Source organism: Rattus norvegicus, chromosome 6 (assembly GCF_036323735.1).
Source record: "Rattus norvegicus strain BN/NHsdMcwi chromosome 6, GRCr8, whole genome shotgun sequence".
NCBI lineage: Eukaryota > Metazoa > Chordata > Mammalia > Rodentia > Muridae > Rattus > Rattus norvegicus.
Genome location: NC_086024.1, coordinates 112,931,543 through 112,949,550, shown reverse-complemented (window position 1 = coordinate 112,949,550; position 18,008 = coordinate 112,931,543). Strand labels below are relative to the sequence as shown.

At 46.5% G+C, this 18,008-nt stretch overlaps 1 protein-coding gene across 1 annotated transcript; it reads right to left on the bottom strand.

Moving 5' to 3' along the window:
* Window positions 1–14,085: 14,085 nt before the first annotated feature.
* On the bottom strand, window positions 14,086–16,424 carry Gle1l1 (GLE1 RNA export mediator like 1). The gene is made up of 2 exons (XM_039113033.1): window positions 16,405–16,424; window positions 14,086–16,194 (listed from the first exon to the last, which is right to left on the bottom strand). Exons 1-2 carry the CDS (start codon window positions 16,422–16,424, stop codon window positions 14,094–14,096), a joined length of 2,121 nt encoding a protein of 706 aa, XP_038968961.1. The 3' UTR covers window positions 14,086–14,093.
* Between the last annotated feature and the right edge of the window lie 1,584 nt (window positions 16,425–18,008).

Here is an 18,008-nt window from a genome sequence, read left to right as displayed (position 1 = left end):
AGCTGGCCCTGAAGTCAACCTGGAGAACTTCCTTGGTGACCTCCCATGAGTGCACACTTGCTGCATATGCAGATTGGGTTCTCCTGTTGCAACTAGGCTTTAGCAGTAGCCTCTCTTCAGGGTACCAAGCCTCAACACCTTTGCATGACCCCTTCGGTCCTGGCCCCTCAATTGCAACTCACGCTGCACCTTCACCAGTGGATTTCCATGGCCTCAGACCCCTTTCAGGCCTTGAGAATCAGAATCACATGGACGCCTCCCATCCATTACCAAGTACAGCTGCAGCACAAGGTCCAACCTTGGCTGTCTCTGGAACACAGCCTCAGCCTCTTTGTGCTCTGGGTAAACACTTCCCAGAAGGTTTCACCTCCGTGATGCTGTTCTCTTCTTAATCACCACTAGTTTCTTAGCTCCAGCTGACCAGCTTTATGGTCCCAGGAATGCAAATGTTTTGCTTTAGTAGTTCTGTTATCTTGGTACTAACCCAAACCACAGAATCTTTACAATCAAAACAGCAATGGCCCTGATAAGTCTCTAATCTTCCCTCTGAGATTTCATAAGCCAGGCCTCCATTGTTTGTGCTGTTCTCATCATTATCCTCTAAGCTCCTACAGAAGCTCTCAATACCTAATGGCTCTTTTAGCACAAAGTTCCAAAGTTCTTCCACAGTCCTCCCCAAAACATGGTCAGACTGTCATAGGAATACCCCACACCTGGTACCAACTTGTCAGTCAGGGATTCTAGTCCTGCACAAACATCATGACCAAGAAGCAAGTTGGGGAGGGGGTTTATTCAGCTTACAGTTCCACATTGCTGTTCATCACCAAAGGAAGTCAGGACTGGAACTGAAGCAGGTCAGGAAGCAGGAGCTGATACAGAGACCATGGAGGGATGTGACTTACTGGCTTGCTCAGCTTGCTTTATAGTACAACCTAAGAGCACCAGCCCAGGGATGGCACCACCTACAATGGGCCCTCCCACCTTGGATCACCAACGGAGAAAATGCCTTTACAGCTGGGTCTCTTGGAGGCTCCTCTCTCTGTGATGGCTCCAGCTTGTGTGAAGTTGACACATAAAGCCAGCCAGTCCACCTCCTAACAATCAGATATACTTTTGGCTAGAATCTCTCACTCCTATTCAGGTCGTTCATGTCTAACCCCTATTAGGGTCATTCATGTCTAACACCCGTCAAGGTCAACCATCTCCAACCCCCACTTAGGATCGTTCATGTCCAACCTTAGTGTCGAGCAGAGAAAGCTGGTAAAAGACTTTCCCACACATTTGAAACCATTAGTATCTCCAACTAGCCTGAGAGCAAAACTGAAACATGCAGTGCGGGGCCTATACATCCCTCATCAAGAATCAAGAACCAACAGCCTGGGAAAGCCTCTTAGTACCTCAAACACAGGCTGTCAGGATGCAGCCATGGGCTGCTTGCATCATGGAGCCCCTATAACTTCTAGGGAAGGATGACAAGCACATTCAGAAGACTCCTCAACACTTTCTTCTCTCTCCCTCCCTGTCCCTCCCTGGCACCTCTCTCCATCTCCTTCTCCCCCCTCCCCCCAACTCTGACTAGCTTGCTCTCATTCAGGGGTGTTCCCTCTCTCACTCACTCACTCCCTCTCTCACTAACTCTCTCCCTCTCTCACTCACTCCCTTCTCTTACTCACTCACCCACTCCCTCTCTCTCTCACCCACTCCCTCTCTCTCTCACTCACTCCCTCTCTCTCACTCACTCCCTCTCCCTCTCACTCACTCCCTCTCCCTCTTCTCTCTCTCTCTCCCTCTTCTCTCTCTCTCTCCCTCTTCTCTCTCTCTCTCTCTCTCTCTCTCTCTCTCTCTCTCTCACACACACACACACACACACACACCTCAGTTTCTTAAGAGCTAAAGGAAATCCTTGTCTCCGTCCTATTTTGCCCTTCTGGGATTCTCAAAAGCCTCAAAATGTCACAAAAAAAGAAAAGATCAACCCAGGCTGGAGAGGTGGCTCAGTGCTTAAGAGCACTGACTGCTCTTCCGGAGGTCCTGAGTTCAATTCCCAGCAATCACAAAGTGGCTCACAACCATCTATAATGGGATTTGATGCCCTCTTCTGGTGTGTTTAAAGACAGAGACCATGTACTCATATACATAAAATAAATAAATAAAATCATTTAAAAAAAAGAGCAACCCAACACTAAGTGATAGACACATGTCATTTTGAATTAATAAATCAATCAAATAGGAGAAAGTCTTAAAAAAAAAAAACAAATAAGTAATGAAAAGAAGAGGAAGAATATAATGAATCAGAAACATTTCCTGATTTTCCTAACACCTCAAGCAACTTCCAGGAGAAACCTCAGTAAAACAGGAGGAGTTCCAAATCCATTTCTGTGGCCAGTTGTGGTCTTCAAATCCAGTTTTTAAAAGAAATATAGAAAAAAAAGAAAATCTAGTTTGGTTTTCGCCACAGAAAACTTCTATTGTCTCAGGTGCAACCTCTTCCTGGAATGGACAAAACCTGTAGTTGGTTTGCCTCCTGCCTGTCTGCCTTTTCCCCCAGAATCTTACCTTTTGGTTGAACTGAAGAGGTGGGAATCTGTCAGTTTGGTATTTAATGAACTGATTTTGCTGCATGTTGCCTCCTTGTAAAGATTCAAATCCCAGGATCTTTCTGAGTCCCTTTCCTCTCTCTCTCTCTCTCTCTCTCTCTCTCTCTCTCTCTCTCTCTCTCTCTCTCTCTCTCTCTCTCTCTCTCTCTCTCTCTCTCTCTCGGAGGGAGTGGCAGGGAAGAAGGGAGCAAGCTGGAGTTGCTAACCAGGTCCTGTGGGTCTGGAGCTGCTGGTGGCTACAGGAGGGGAGGATACATCACCTCTCCCTTACTCAGTGACTTGCAGTCAAGAGGGGATCAGTTGGCTGAGCCCTGAACCTGACACTGCTAGAGGAGCCCAGGAATTTCAAGCTCTCCAGAGTTGGCCCCTCCCTCTCCCTCACAGTCCCTGGCATTTAAAGAGACAGCTAGGCTGCCTGGCTCAGGGCTGCAGCACCTCCCTGGGTGTTTTGCAAACAGCTGAGAAAGATCTTACCAGGGAAGGGGCACTCTAAAGCTCTCTGTGAGTAATAACTGGGCTCTGGAATATCTTTGCCCTCACCCCAGCCTGAGAGAAGAGTTCTTCCTCAGAGTTGGAGCAAGACTCCAAATACAGATTTCTTTAAAAGAAGAAAGAGAATGAAATCCTCACAGTCCTGTACACTAAGGACTGCCCACTTCCTAGGGCACACTTGTTCACTGCTGACTACAGACAGAGAGGACACTAAACTGACAATGGGCCTCAGTTTCCCATGGAAAATCTGGGTGATCTCTGAGGGAACTCAGTAGTGAGCAACTTGGGATTGAGTTTTGGGTAGTTCCTGTTGGGCCCTTCTGTTCTGGGCAGGCACTGACACAAGCCTGCTGGCTGCAGTAGGTGTCCATGCTGCTGCTTTTCTTCCTGAAGGGCACTGCTCACCTTTGGGGACACCTCACTGCTTTTGCTTCCTCCTTTTACCAGAAACTCCTTCTTCCTTCCTTTGCCCTACAACATAGCAGACAGTTTCCTCATCACCTACTGTACCGTGATTTTGTATACAGCCTTAAAGAGAAGCCCTGTGCTTTGATTCTTCTTGCAGATGTCTCCTCTCTGGAACAGAGGTGCAAAATCTTGCATGAAATTCTAAACAACCAATCACCAGCTACAGCTCCTGCTGCTGCAGAAACACAGATTGCCTTGGGGAGATTCTGAAATGTTCCCTTTCTGGCTTTGGTGGCTCAGCTGCATTTTTTATATTGAGCTTCTCTGGTGAGATCCCATCCTGGTTTTGAACACTCTAATGCATTCCTATAATGCCTTGACTAAAATCTAAACCCTTTGACCCAGAAACAACTTGACCTCTCAGGACTTCTGACAAACCAGAATCACAGATGAGGCCCCAACATTCCTTACAATACCTGGTCTAATAAGACCACCCCAGGACAGAGGGGACATAGGAACCACTGCCTAACCAGAGACACAAGCTCCTTCCAGTTTGTACCTGTGCCAGGGGGCAGAGCATCTCAGAAGTCCAAAAGAAGAGACACATGAACACAATTCTACTTCTAACAACAAAAGTAACAGAAAGCAACAATCATTGGTCCCTAGAATCTCTCAACATCAATGGACTCAGTTCCCCAACACAAAGACATGGGCTAGTAGCCTAGATATTTAAGTAGAACCCATCATTTTGCTGCATACAGCAAACATACCTCAGTGACAAAAATAGACACTACCTCAAATTAAAAGGCAGGAAAAATTTAAAGCAAATGGTCCCGAGAAAAAAGCTGTGGTAGCCATTCTAATAGCCATTAAAATAGACTTTCACCCAAAAGTTAGCAAAAGTCATTAAAGGAAAAATAACCCAGATGAACTCTCAATTCTAGACTTATATGGGCCAAATTATGCCCCACCTTTGTTCCTGACAAGTGGATGTCACACAACCCACTGTAGGGAGTTGGGTGAACTCCCTGAAGCTCAAAGCACACATTGTACCTCACACAATCATAGTGGGAAACTCAGCTTGGGAAAACTCACAGCTCTGAGTGCCTCCATTAAGAATTTGGTGAGATTCTACCCTGGCAGCTTAACAACACCTGAAAGCTCTAGAACAAAGAGAAGCAAATGCACCCCAGAGGAGGGCACAGCAGGAAAAAATATCAAACTCAGGGCTGAAATCAACCAAGTAGAAACAAAGAGAAGTACACAAAGAATCAAAAAAACCAGGAGATGATTCTTTGACAAAACTCAACACGAGACATAAACCATTAGCCTAACCAACTAGAGGAAACACAGACAGTATCTAAATTAACAAAATCAGAACTGAAAAAGGATACATAACAACAGAAAATGAAGAAATTCAACAGAAACCACCAGACTCTACCTGAAAAGCCTCTACACAACAAAACTAGAAAATCTAGATAAATAAGATGATGTTTTTGACAGATGCCAGGTACCAAAGTTAAATCAGGATCACATAAACCATCTAAACATTCCCATATTCCCCTAGGAAATAGAAGCAGGCATTAGAAGGCTCCCAACCAAAAAAAGTCCAGGGCCAGATAGTTTTACTGCAGGATTGTCTCAGACGTAAAAGGAAGACCTAATAGCAATACTTCTCAGACTACTCCACAAAATAGGAATGGAAAGAACACTACCCAATTCTTTCAATGAAGCCACCATTACACTAATACATAAACCACACAAAGACCCAAAAAGTAAGAGGACGTCAGACCTATTTCATTCATGAATACCAATGCAAAAATACCAAATATATTCTCATAATCCAAAGGCATTAACAAATTAAAACTATCATCTTAATTAAAACTTATTCACTATGATCAAGTAGACCTCATCTTGGAGAGTCAGGGATGGTTGGATATATAAAAATCCACCAATGTAATCTGCTATATCAATAACCTCAAAGAAAATATCCTCCTGATAATCTCATTAGATGATAAAATTTTTGACAAAATATAATACCCCTTTATCTCAAAACTGTGGGAAAGATCAGAAATTCAAGGCACATAACTAAATGTAATATAAGGGATATACAGAAAACCAATGGCCAACGTCAAACTAAATGGAGAGACTCTTGAAGCAATCCCACTAAAATCAAGGAGGAGACAAAGACGCACACTCTCCCTCCCTATCTATTTGATATCATACTCAAAGTTCTAGCCTGAACATTTAAACAATAAAAAGAGGTTAAATGAGTTGATTTTCTGTCTAAGCTCCACCCCCACAGCTACCTGTCAACAGCCAGGTATGCTCTGCCCCACAGCTGCCTGGCAAAAGCCACCTGTGCCTGACTATAAAGAGGGCTGCTTGCCTCCTCCTTTCCCTCTCTCTCTCTCTCTCTCTCTCTCTCTCTCTCTCTCTCTTTCTCTCTCTCTCTCTCTCTCTTACTCTCGCCCTTACTTTTCTCTGTTTTCCTCCCCTCTTTGTTCCTGTCCTTTCTCTACCCTTCCCTCTACCCCTTTCCCTCCAGTGCTCATGGCCAGCCTTTCCTCTCTTCTTCTCTTCTTCTCTCATTAAATCTCTCCATGTGGAACCATGTTGGCTTGGTGTGTTCTGTCCAGGAAGCGAGCTGAGATTTCTACCCCAACAAAAGGGATGCAAATTGGAAAGGAGGGAGTCAATATATCAATATTGGCAGACAATATAATAGTGCATATAATTGATTCCAGAAATTCTACCAGAGAACTTCAGCAGAGTAGTTGGATATGAAATTAACTCAAACAAGTCAGTTGTCTTCTTCTACTCAAAAAACAAATGGGCTGAGAAAGAAGTTAGGGGAAGGACAGTCTTCTAATAGTCACAAATAATAGAAAATATATTGGTGTGACTGTAACTGAGGAATTGAAAGATTTGTATGACGAGAACTTCAAGTCTACAGAGGAAGAAATTAAAGAAGACCTTAGAAGATAGAAAGATCTCCCATGTTCATGGATCAGCATGATTGACAGTTAAAATGGTGGTCTTACCTGAAGCAATCTGCAGATTCAATGCAATCCCCATCAAAATTCCAACTCAGATCTTCACAGAGATAGAAAGAGCAATTCTGAAATTCATCTAGAAAAACAAACATCCTAGGATAGGAAAAACAATTCTCAACAATAAAAGAACTTCTGGGGAATCACCATTCCAGGCCTCAAACTCTATTAAAGAGCAGTAGTGACAAAAACTACCATTGGTACACAGAAAGGCAGGTAGATCAATGAAATAGAATTGAAAACCCAGAAAGAACCACACATCTATGGTCATTTGATGTTTGACAAAGATGCCAAAACGATCCACTGGGGGAAAAAGGCAGCATTTTCAACAAATGGAGCTGGTTCAGCTGGTGGTCAGCATATAGAAGAATGCAAATAATCCATTCTGTTCTCTTTGTAGGAGAGTTCGCCTTGTAGAAAGCTCATGTCCAAGAGAATCAAGGACATCCACATAGACTGATAAGCTGATTCTAATAGAAATCAAACCGGGGTAAGAGCTTTGAACACATTAACAGGGGGGAAAATTTGCTGAACAGAACACCAATGGCTCAGGCTCTAAGATCAACAATTGATCTCATTCAATTGAAAAGCTTCTTTAAGGCCAAGAACATTGTCAATATGACAAAAGAGAAACCCACAGAATGGAAAAAGGTCTTTACCTACCCTACATCCAATAGAGGGCTAATGTTCAAAATATCCAAAGAAGGAAAGAAGTTAGACAGCACAGAAGCAAATAAGCCGGTTCAAAATTGGGGTACAGAGCTAAACAAAGAATTCTCAACTGGATAAACTGGAATTGCTGAGAAGCAGTTAAACACCTTACTCATCAGGGAAATGCAAATCAAAAGGACCCTGAGGTACCACCTCACACCAATCAGTACATCTATGAACAAAAACTCAGTGTCAGCACATGCTGTGGAGCAAGTGGAGGAAGAAACACTCCTCCATTGCTGGTCGGACTGCAAACTGGTAAAATCCCCGATGAAAATCAATCTCGTGGTTCCTTAGAAAATTGGAAACAGTTCTACCTGAAGACTCACCTTTGCCACTGCTGGGAATATACCCAAACGATGCTCCTACATATAGCAAAAATACATGCTCCACTATGGTTATAACAGCCTTATTTAAAATAGCTGGAAGCTGGAAACAGCATGTTACAGAGGGGATGGGGAACTGGGGACAGCCACTAGAATGTCCAAGATGCCAGCGATGCAAGAGGCTTCTGGTACCCAGATGGATGACTTTAGCCATAACATGCAACAAATGGGGGATACAACCTGTAGAGACCAGCTTCAGTAGACAGGCATGACCCCCAGATGAAGGATGGGCCCACCCACCCACCTGAAACTTTTTTACCCAATATTGTTCCTGTCCAAAGGAAAGAAAGGGACAATTAATGGAAGTGACTGAAGCAAAGGCCACAAACAGACCACACTGCTTAGGGATCCATCCCAACTGCAGACACCAAACCCAGACACAATTGCTGATGCCAAGAAGTGCTTGATGACATAATCCTGGTATGGCTGTTCCCTGAGAGGATCTACCAGCAATTGACCAGTATAGATGTGGACACTAACATCCTACCATCAGCCTGAGACAGGGACCACAATTGAGGAGTGGCCGGAACAAGTAAAGGAGCTGAAGAGGATTGCAACCCTAAAGGAAGAACAATACCAACTGAACGGACAACTCAGGGCTCCCAGGGACTAAACCAACAACCCAAGAGTATACATGGAGGGATCCCTGGCTCCATATACATATGTAGCACAGGATGGCCTTATCTGACATCAGTTAGAGGGGAGGTCCTTGGGCCTGTAGAGGGTTGATGTCCCAGCATAGGGGTAAGACAGTGGGGTGAGACGGGAGTGGGCAAGAGGGTAGCACTCTCACAGAAGCAAAGGGGAGGGGTGAGAGGAGGAGTGGGATTGGTGGTTTTGGGAGGGGAGATCTGGAAGGGGTGTATCATTTGAAATATAAATGCATAAAAATATTCCTAAGAAAAAGGTTAAAAATCTCTAAACCTTCTCCTGCGTGTGGTGTAGCCCATTTTGTTGCCTGCATCTTCTTGCGCACAACTGTCTTTGCCTCAGTCACCTCACGTCCTTTTCTGTTTCTTCAACACTTTAAAGTTTAACCTTGAATCTTTACAGTTGCTGTTTCTGTACCTTGGAGTTTCCTTAGCCCCATCTCTACCACCATGGCTGACCTCCCTGCCTGTCAGGATGGGATTTCTTCACAGGCTTCTTATCTGACAATGCTGTCCTAAGAACGGATCGGTGGCTTCTGCTCAGTTTCTCTTTGTCACACCTTCTAACCTTCCCAGGGTTTACTGCAGGACACAACTATCCTGATATTTCATTTATCACTCTATGTCCCCACCTGAGCCAAATTATACTTTCCATCTACCAGGGAAGGAACATTCTTGTTAACATCCTCTTTTCGACATAGACTACTGATTATATGTCAGGCACTGTTGGTTTGAAAAGGTTTGACCACCCCCCACCCCCCATAGACTTGTTTGTGTGTTTGAATGCCTTGGCCATAGGGAAAAGCATCATTAGGAGGTGTAGCCTTACTGGTGTAGGTGTGGCCTTGTTGGAGTAAATGTATCACCTTGGAAGTGGCCTTCGATGTCTTATACAGACTCATTAAGCTCTGACCAAAATGGAAGATGGTTCCTGTCTGCCTCCAGATGAAGATAGAGACAGAGCTCTCAGCTGCTTCTCCAGCACCAAGTCTGCCTGCAGAGAGCCATGATTCCTGCTATAAGGATAATGGACTAAATCTCTGAGACTCTAAGTGAGTACCATGTAACTGCCTTTGTAAGAGTTGTCTTGTCATGATGTCTCTTCACAATATTAAAAACCAAAGTAAAAAGGCAACATGGATCCAATGCCTTGCTGTCCTAGAATTTATATTCTAACAGAAGACAAAACCACTGGAAGAAATGAATTATAGCATTTCAAATAACAAACCAAATGTCCCTATAATAAAGTGCTGTGAGGGGACAGATTCAGTCTCAGAGAGGATAAGGTCGCTGACAAGTTGTATACAGGGATAGGGTCTTAGGTTTTTAGTGCTGGGATAAAACACCATAGCCAGAAACAAGATGGGAAGGAAACTGCTTATTATCCATTCAGTTGGGCAGGACCTCAAGGCAGAAATCTGTAGGCAGGAGACAATGCAGAGGACAGCATTACTGGTTTCCTACTCATGGCCTGCTTGGTCTACTTTATTGTAACACCTAGGATTTCCAGTCCAGGCGGTAGTACCCAGAGGGAGTTGTGCTCTCCCATATCAATCATGCATGAAAAAGAATGAATCATGAGCTTTCACAGGGTGAAATGGTAGTATTGTCTCAATTAAGGCTCCATCCTTCACATAGACTCTAGGCAGATGGCTGTGTAAGGCACATGGTACAGTGCTTGAGTAGCGAGAACAGCATCAGAGAGAAAGACATAGAGAACAGACTCTGTCAGGGGCTCCTCTGTCCATCACAGACATTACATAAGTCTACTATACACGCACACTTTGACACAAATAAACAAACTTAAACAAGTATAAAAATTTTGGTGTGTGAGTGTGTGTGTGTGTGTGTGTGTGTGTGTGTGTGTGTGTGTGTGTGTGTGTGTGTGCTTTGCCTACACATATAAATATAACCAAATGCAGGCTTCCTGCCCAAGGATGCTAGAAGAGGGCATTGGACCGGCTGGGTCCTAGAGTAGCAGATGTGTCTAAGCCACCTTGTGAGTGTTGGGAATGACTGCACTTGACTGCTCTCTTGGACCCAATAACATTCCCCATTCAATGACTTACCACCGGCAACGCTTTCCTTTACTTATGTGGCGTGTGGGTTTGCTTCACTTTTGCGGGATTTTCATGAGATTCCTATATCATCCGGTTATGGAATTTAACCAGTTACCTAGCTTGTCTGTGTTTAAGCCACCAACCCAAGAAATTTACAAAGAGCAAACAAAAAAACAAACAAACAAACAAAAAGTCAAAAGACATAACTTCTCTCCATCTCAGTTTTAAACCCTGGATACTGAAAGGTTTTCAGAGGTTGAAGTGAGCTGACCGAGGCTGAAGAGGAGTTCACTCACTCTGTACAGTCCTCCCTACTCAAGCAGGAAGACTTGAGTTCAATGCAGTTCAATAAAGAAAGAAAAGAAAGAATGGAAAGAAGGAAGGGAGGAAGGGAAAGAAAAAAAGAGAGAAAGATAAAAGAAAGGAAGGAAGGTAGGGAGAAAAAAGAAAGAAAGAAAAAAGAAAGAAATAGAGAAACAAAGGAAGGAAGGAAGAGAAAGAAAAAAGAAAGAAATAGAGAAACAAAGGAAGAAAGGAAGGAAGGAAGGAAGGAAGGAGGGAAGGAAGGGAGGTAGAGAACAGGTGGGTGTCAGAAGAACAAAGCCTACCAGCATAGCTCTGGTGAGCTTTTAACAGCTCACTAGCATTGGTTCTTGGAACAAGCCAACTTGCCCAACAGAGGACCCCCAGAACAACAACCACCACATGTGCAGTGCGTCTGCGCTGTAGGGCTTGCAGGTCTTGGCTGGTGGGGCCTCAAAGATGCACTGGAAGGCACAGGCTGAATCCCCTGCCTGCCAAGAAGCAGAAGAGAGAGCAACAGTCAGGGTTTAGATATGCTTGGCTCAGGGATCTCGTCAGAGTAGACGTGTCAAGGTGGGAGAGGCTTTAAGAGTGTCAGGCTAGCTGCCTGGTAGTCAGTAATCTGCTAGCAGCCTTCAGGTGGACATGGAAAACTCTCACCTCGTCCTGCACCTTGGCTGCCTGGATGCTGCCATGTTCCTGCCTTAATGATAATGGACTGACCCTCCGAACACAGAAGCCAGTCCCAATTAAATGTTGTCCTCACAAGAGCTGCTTTGACTGTGACAGTGTCTGCTCACAGCAGTCAAACCCTGCCTAAGAGAGACGTTGTTTTCACAGGACTGGGGTATCTCGGTGATAGGCCTGAAGAAGCTTTTGTTTGGAAGACTGGATTGGGGATCTTTGGACTTGAAACAGACACAAGCTTATGCTACATGCAACAAAAAGTAATAGAGATGTACAAATATATATATGTGTGTGTATATGTATAATATATGTATGTTTCTATCAGTGTTTTATCTCCACGTATTCTGTAACCACATGCAGACCTGCTGCTCTAGGAGGCTAGAAGAGGGCTTTGGACCCGCTGGGTCCTAGAAGAGCAGATGTTTCTGAGCCACCTTGTGAGTGTTGGGAATGAGTGCACTCGACTGTCCTCTCGGACCCAATAACATTCCCTTTTCAATCACTTACCACGGGCAACGCTTTCCTTTAGTTATGTGGGGTGTGGGTTTGCTTCACTTTTGCTGGATTTTTGTGAGTTTCCCTATCTCATCCGGTTGTCCAATTTAACCAGTTACCTAGCTTGTTTGAGCCACCCACCCCAGGAATTTACAAAGACCAAACATATAAACAAACAAAAACTCAAAAGACCTAACTTCTCTCCATCTCGGTTTTAAACCCTGGATACTAAAAGGTTTTCCGAAGTTGGAGTGAGCTGACCAAGGCTGAAGAGGAGGTCACTCACTCTCTATGGTACTCACTACTCAAGGGGGAAGACTTGAGTTCAAGGCAATTCATTTAAAAAATGAAAACAAACAAAGGAAGAAAGGAAGAAGGAAAGAAACAAAGGAAGAAAGGAAGAAAGGAAGAAAGAAAGAGACAAAGAAAGAAAGAAGGAAAGAAAGAGAGAAAAGGTAGAAGGCATATAATCAAAGCCCACCTGCATAGTTCCGTGGAGACTGTGGATTGAGGATCTTTGGACTTGGAAAGCAGTGGATACTTTAAGTTGGGCTCAGAGGGCTATCTCAGTAGGAAAATGGAAGACCTGGTTCCTGAGAGGGATTTGAATCAGGCAGAGGTATCCAAGAGGTTTCAGTGGGGAAGAACTTCAGTATGGGGCCTGAGGACTGTTTTTTTGTAGTATTTTGGTGTAGAACATGGGTGCTTTTTGCCCTAGTTGGAAGTGTGAGGACGACGCTAAGGTTTGGACACTGGGATTCATGGCCTTGACAAAGGAGGTCTCAGATATGCCCATCGGAGACATGGTTCTCTGCCTACTTCTCATGAAGACCGATTGGAATATGCATAGCAAGCTTAGAAAGGAGGAAATATGAAATGTAGAATTTGAACAGGAAAGGGGCACCAGCAAGTCAAAGGGAGCTGAATCCTGAGTTCAAGCCTATGGAACTGAACTGAGAGAGTGTCAGACTTTGGCAAGGTCCTCCCCAGCAAGGGATTTTAGATCCAGGCACGGTAGTCCATTCCTTCAATCCCAGGAGAGAAAGCCAAGCACATCTCTGAGTTCAGGGTCAGCCAGAGGCAGCAATTTGGAGCTGTAGAAAAACTTAAATGCAGGCCGGGTGGTACACAGCTATCATGCCAGGACACAGGCATATGGAGCTCTGAGGTCAAGGTCAAGCCCCAGAGCCACCAGATCCATGACAGTCAAGCTTAGGCAGCGAAGGAGTTGGAAAGAGGAAGCCAGCGATCTTGTGGTAGAACAAGGGGACCATGTTGCAGCCCCTTCCCGTAAGCAGCAGAACTTGTGAGCTTTGGCCATGTGGCTCTGGCTTTGTAGTCAAGAAGAGAAGTGGTCTGTGGGGAAAGTTGGTGCCGGTCATCCAGAGTTAGGAGATGAGGGGCGATGATGAAGGGAGCAGCATGGCTGAAGTGAAACCTTCCTGGAAGTGTTTTCTGAGAACACAAAGGAGCTGTGTTCTCCAGATAGGCAGGGTGGTGCCTGGAGGCAAGCTTGTGTTGCACCTGATCTTGGTAATGTAATGGGTGAGAGTCACCCAGGTGGTACTTACTGGATTTGAGAAAGGAGGGTGCTAAAAACCTTTCTCTGGGAGCTTTCCGGACCTAAGTGACCCCGCTCTCTGGTCTCACAAAAGTCCAAGCATGGGGCGCCGTCCCCAAGGGGTCTGAGGGGAAGCCCTCAGGGAATTTCAATCTACAGGGGGGGAAAGCAGGAAAATGTAAGTGGGTGGGAGGATCAGCTGGTGTTCCCCTACAGGGCCTGGGGCTAAGTACCAGAAAGCAGTGTCCAGGTGGCACAGGCCTTGCAGAAGACAGACGTTCCTTGCTTTCTACAAGCTGAGAGCCTAGCAAATGGTTGGCCATCTCCTGAACGACACTGGAGAGGAAAGGTTCAGCTAAGTGCCAAGTGCCCCTTTCTCACCCCTCCTTATACTTGTGAAAACGGAAAAGGCCTGTTCTGTATGTGTCTGTGACACCTCTAGAACTACCTAACCTGCCAAGAGACTGACAAACGGCTGTCAAGCACAAGAGCCTCATTCACACGGTACAGGTAAAGAAAAACACACAGACAGGCTTCTCAACATGACAGGATTCTTCCAAATCCGTTGCTTTATTCTTAAAGGAGCTACCACCCCTCCCTTCCCCCGCCACAAACGGCCCCCATCCTCTGCGTCCCTCCTCCCTCACATCCCCCACACCCACCCCAGAAACAGAGTTGAGAAGAAGGACATCAAGAGTTCCAGAAGGAGGCTGTCAGAAAACCTCTGGGGACAGGGATCTCCCTGCGCTGCAGACATTTGTCCAAGAACTGCTGCAGACGCACTAGAGAGCCCATCTGTCCTGAGCTGGTGATGGCTTCAATTCTGGGCAGGTAGTCCTCTCTGATGACAAGGACCAGCTTCCAGAACTGGACCTGGTACTGTTTCACCAGGGCATTGCCACACACCTCCAGGAAGTCAAAGAGGAGAGTGGCTGTCACATGCGGGAGAGGCTCCAGGTTCAAGACCTGTGCCAACCAGCGCCAGCCATGCTGTAAGCCGTGAGGGTGAGCCTCCTGCCGGTCTCCATATGGCCACTGGAGCTGGATGATGGCGGCATAGAAACGGATCATCCCGGACATCCGTTTCAGAAAGTGGTCTTGTTCCTCCACCTTGGAATGTGTCACTGGGTAGCCAAGCATCCGTCCATAATCCTCCAAAGCCATCCCTTCCTTGAAAGCAGGGTGGAAAGGAACGGAGTAGGGACACTGCCTGTGGAGCTGAGCGAGGATGAGGTCTCCCACTCTGGGGTGGAGCATCCAGATCCCAGAGGCCACGGCCGCAATGGGGAAGGCCGCTTCGGGGTGAGAGGCCACTTCCGACTCCCCTTGCTTGACCAATTTCTCTGCCACTTTGTACTGGACAAAGTCCAGCCCCTGAGGGTGAAGACTGACAGACACGGGACGCCCACCAGATTGCACAGGCTGTCCAGAGAGCAGGCTGTGGAGTTTGTCGAAGACCTCCTTGAGCTTTGAACCTGCGCTGCTGGAGATCTGACTCACTGGGATGGTGGCTGCCTTCTGCAAGTCCATCTTGATCCTTCTGTCCTGACTGTCCTTGCTGCTGCTCAGGTCCTCAAAGGCCAACTCGCATTTGGCAGAAGCATCCTGAAGTCGCTGGTACCACTGTGTGGTCTTCCTGTCCTGGACCTGCAGGTGCGGGTCTTTTTCGCCTGAGTCCCTGCTGGGCTTGGGCTGGGGGGCAGAGGTCCAGGCAGGACCCCTCAGGTGATTGGGGCCCTGTGACTCCTGTTGCTTGATGCGGGCCTCCTCCTCCTCCTTCATTTCGGTGGCTCTGGAGATCTCCTGCTCTAAATGGAAGAGGAGGTCCCTCATTTCCTGCAGGGCTCCCTCAGCCTCAGCTTGGTTCTCTGCTGTGGGATAGCCAGTGTCCAAGGTGGTGGGAAGGAGTCCGGAGATGAAGGCGCACAGCTGCGTGCCCCGGCTCTGGAAGGCAGACAGGTCCACGTTCAGGAGGTCTCTGTGCTGCTGAACCGAGGCCTCCAGCTGCCGGTTGAGCCGCAGGACCTCCTCTTGCAGGGTGCACAGGCCAAGCACAGGGACCTGGCCTTCCTCCAGGCTTATCGGCTCCTGCTCTGCCTGCTTCTGGCGCTGCTGCTGCTCTACCTCTCCAAGCTTTAGGGCGAGAAGCTTGGCTCTGAGGCCCTGCTCAGCTCTCAGCTTTCTCTGACGGCCCAGGGCTTCTCTGCGACCCTTCTCCATCCTGTCCTGGAAGTCCCGGAAGTCCTTCTGCAGCTTCTGCTCCCTCAGCTGGTCAAACCTCTCCAGCTGTTGGCATACCATCTCTGAGAGGGCTCGCACCTTCTTCTCTTGCTCCTCCTGCCACCACCTCAGGCCCTCTGCTGCTCTCCTTCTGCTGGCCAATTGGTACATTCGGAGGCAGGCCTCCACTCCGATGGCCCGAGAGCACTGAAGCGCCATAGGGTCTGTGAACAGGGACTCACGCGTGCTCTGGGTTCCACTTGCTCTTGAGGGTGAGGGGCTTTGCGGGGTACTCGTGCGGGGAGACTCGAGGAGCGAGGGTCCCTGCAGGCCTGAAGCAGATCCAGAGGAGGGTGAATTATCCCAGGGAGGAGCCTCGTCTGCAGAGTGGCCTGAGCTGTCCGGTGGGATGTCATCTACCACCCAGCCCAAGTCAGAAGAAAGTTTGGCAAGAGACCTGCCTCCTTCTCGGGAGCTCCTCAGCCCCTTGGCCTGTAGGTGCAGGCTTCCTCTGCTGGAGTCACGGAGCGCCCTCAGCGTTTTCCAGCAGCGACCACCCGAAGGCCTTGACCTGGGAACGAATGCAATTTTAAATACTCTTTTCATTTTAAACCTATTTATTTTACAAAGAAATTTTGATCGAAATTTCTGCACACGAATTTGGCTGTATAGCTTAAAGAAAATTTCATCCTATCATTCCGAGGAATGTTGTTTTATATTAAAAAAGAGAAAGAAAGAAGGAAAGAAAGAAAGGAAGGAAGAAAGAAAAACAACAACCTACCTGGTGGGCACCGGCACCATCTCCTCTGAAGGAGGTCCAAGACAAGTAAGAAGGACGATCCTTTCTCACGAGATAAGAGTTTTTCTCGGTTGTCCCGGCTGCCCTGGGACTCTTTGTAGAGACCCAGTAGGCCTAGATCAGCTATCCCGCGCGCCTCTGCCTCCAAATGAACTCCAAGGCAGGAAGGAGAGAGTACTGTGTCTGGGACTGGACAGAGCTTGGGTAGATATACCTTTCCCCAAAGACCCGCCTCCACAGTGACGCCCCTCCTCCAACAAGGCCACACCTCGCGAGACTACCTAGCCCTGCCCCAAGGCAGAATCAAATCAGCACAACAAAGAAAGAAACAAAAGGGCAATTCTTACAGCCCACTGGCTTGCTATGCTAATGAGAGACAAAAGAGCCTACTGAGGATAAGGTTAAAATGATTCTCCTGGGAAAAACAGAAAGGCTGACACCAAAACCTGGGCTGGAGGATGGGACAAAAGGAATGGATCTGTGTTCTGACCCACAACTCTCCCTTTCCACAGAGGCATAGCATTTGGGGTGGGGGCAACACGATGAGCCCTCACTGTCCAGTGGTTCTCTAGAGAACAACAATTTTACTAGGCCGCAGTTAGAAAAGTAGATCTGTAAAACTGATGGGTGTGACAGTGGGTAAAGTCTCTTGCTGCCAGACTTGACTACCAGAGGACAGCAGGGTCAGACAGAGAGCCAAAATCAACAAACAATCTCAGACTTTATGCACATGTGTGGTAGCTTTACAAACACAGACACACACACACAAACACGCGTAAACAGAAACAGACACAAGCTTATGCTACATGCAACAAAAAGTAATAGAGATGTACAAATATATATATGTGTGTGTGTATATGTATAATATAGGTATGTTTCTATCAGTGTTTTATCTCCACGTATTCTGTAACCATATGCAGACCTGCTGCTCTAGGAGGCTAGAAGAGGGCTTTGGACCCGCTGGGTCCTAGAAGAGCAGATGTTTCTGAGCCACCTTGTGAGTGTTGGGAATGAGTGCACTCGACTGTCCTCTCAGACCCAATAACATTCCCTTCTCAATCACTTACCACGGGCAACGCTTTCCTTTAGTTATGTGGGGTGTGGGTTTGCTTCACTTTTGCTGGATTTTCGTGAGTTTCCCTATCTCATCCAGCTGTCGAATTTAACCAGTTACCTAGCTTTTTTGAGCCACCCACCACAGGAATTTACAAAGAGCAGACCCATAAACAAACAAAAACTCAAAAGACCTAACTTCTCCCCATCTCGATTTTAAACCCTGGATACTGAAAGGTTTTCAGAAGTTGAAGTGAGCTGACAGAGGCTGAAGAGGAGGTCACTCACTCTCTAAAGTACTCACTACTCAAGCGGGAAGACTTGAGTTCAAGGCAATTCATTTAAAAAATGAAAACAATCAAAGAAAGAAAGGAAGGAAGAAGGAAAGAAACAAAGAAAGAAAGGAAAGGTGGAAGGCATATAATCAAAGCCCACCATCATAGTTCCGTGGAGACTGTGGATTGAGGGTCTTTGGACTTGGAAAGCAGTGGAACGCTTTAAGTTCGGCTTAGAGGACTATCTCAGTAGGAATA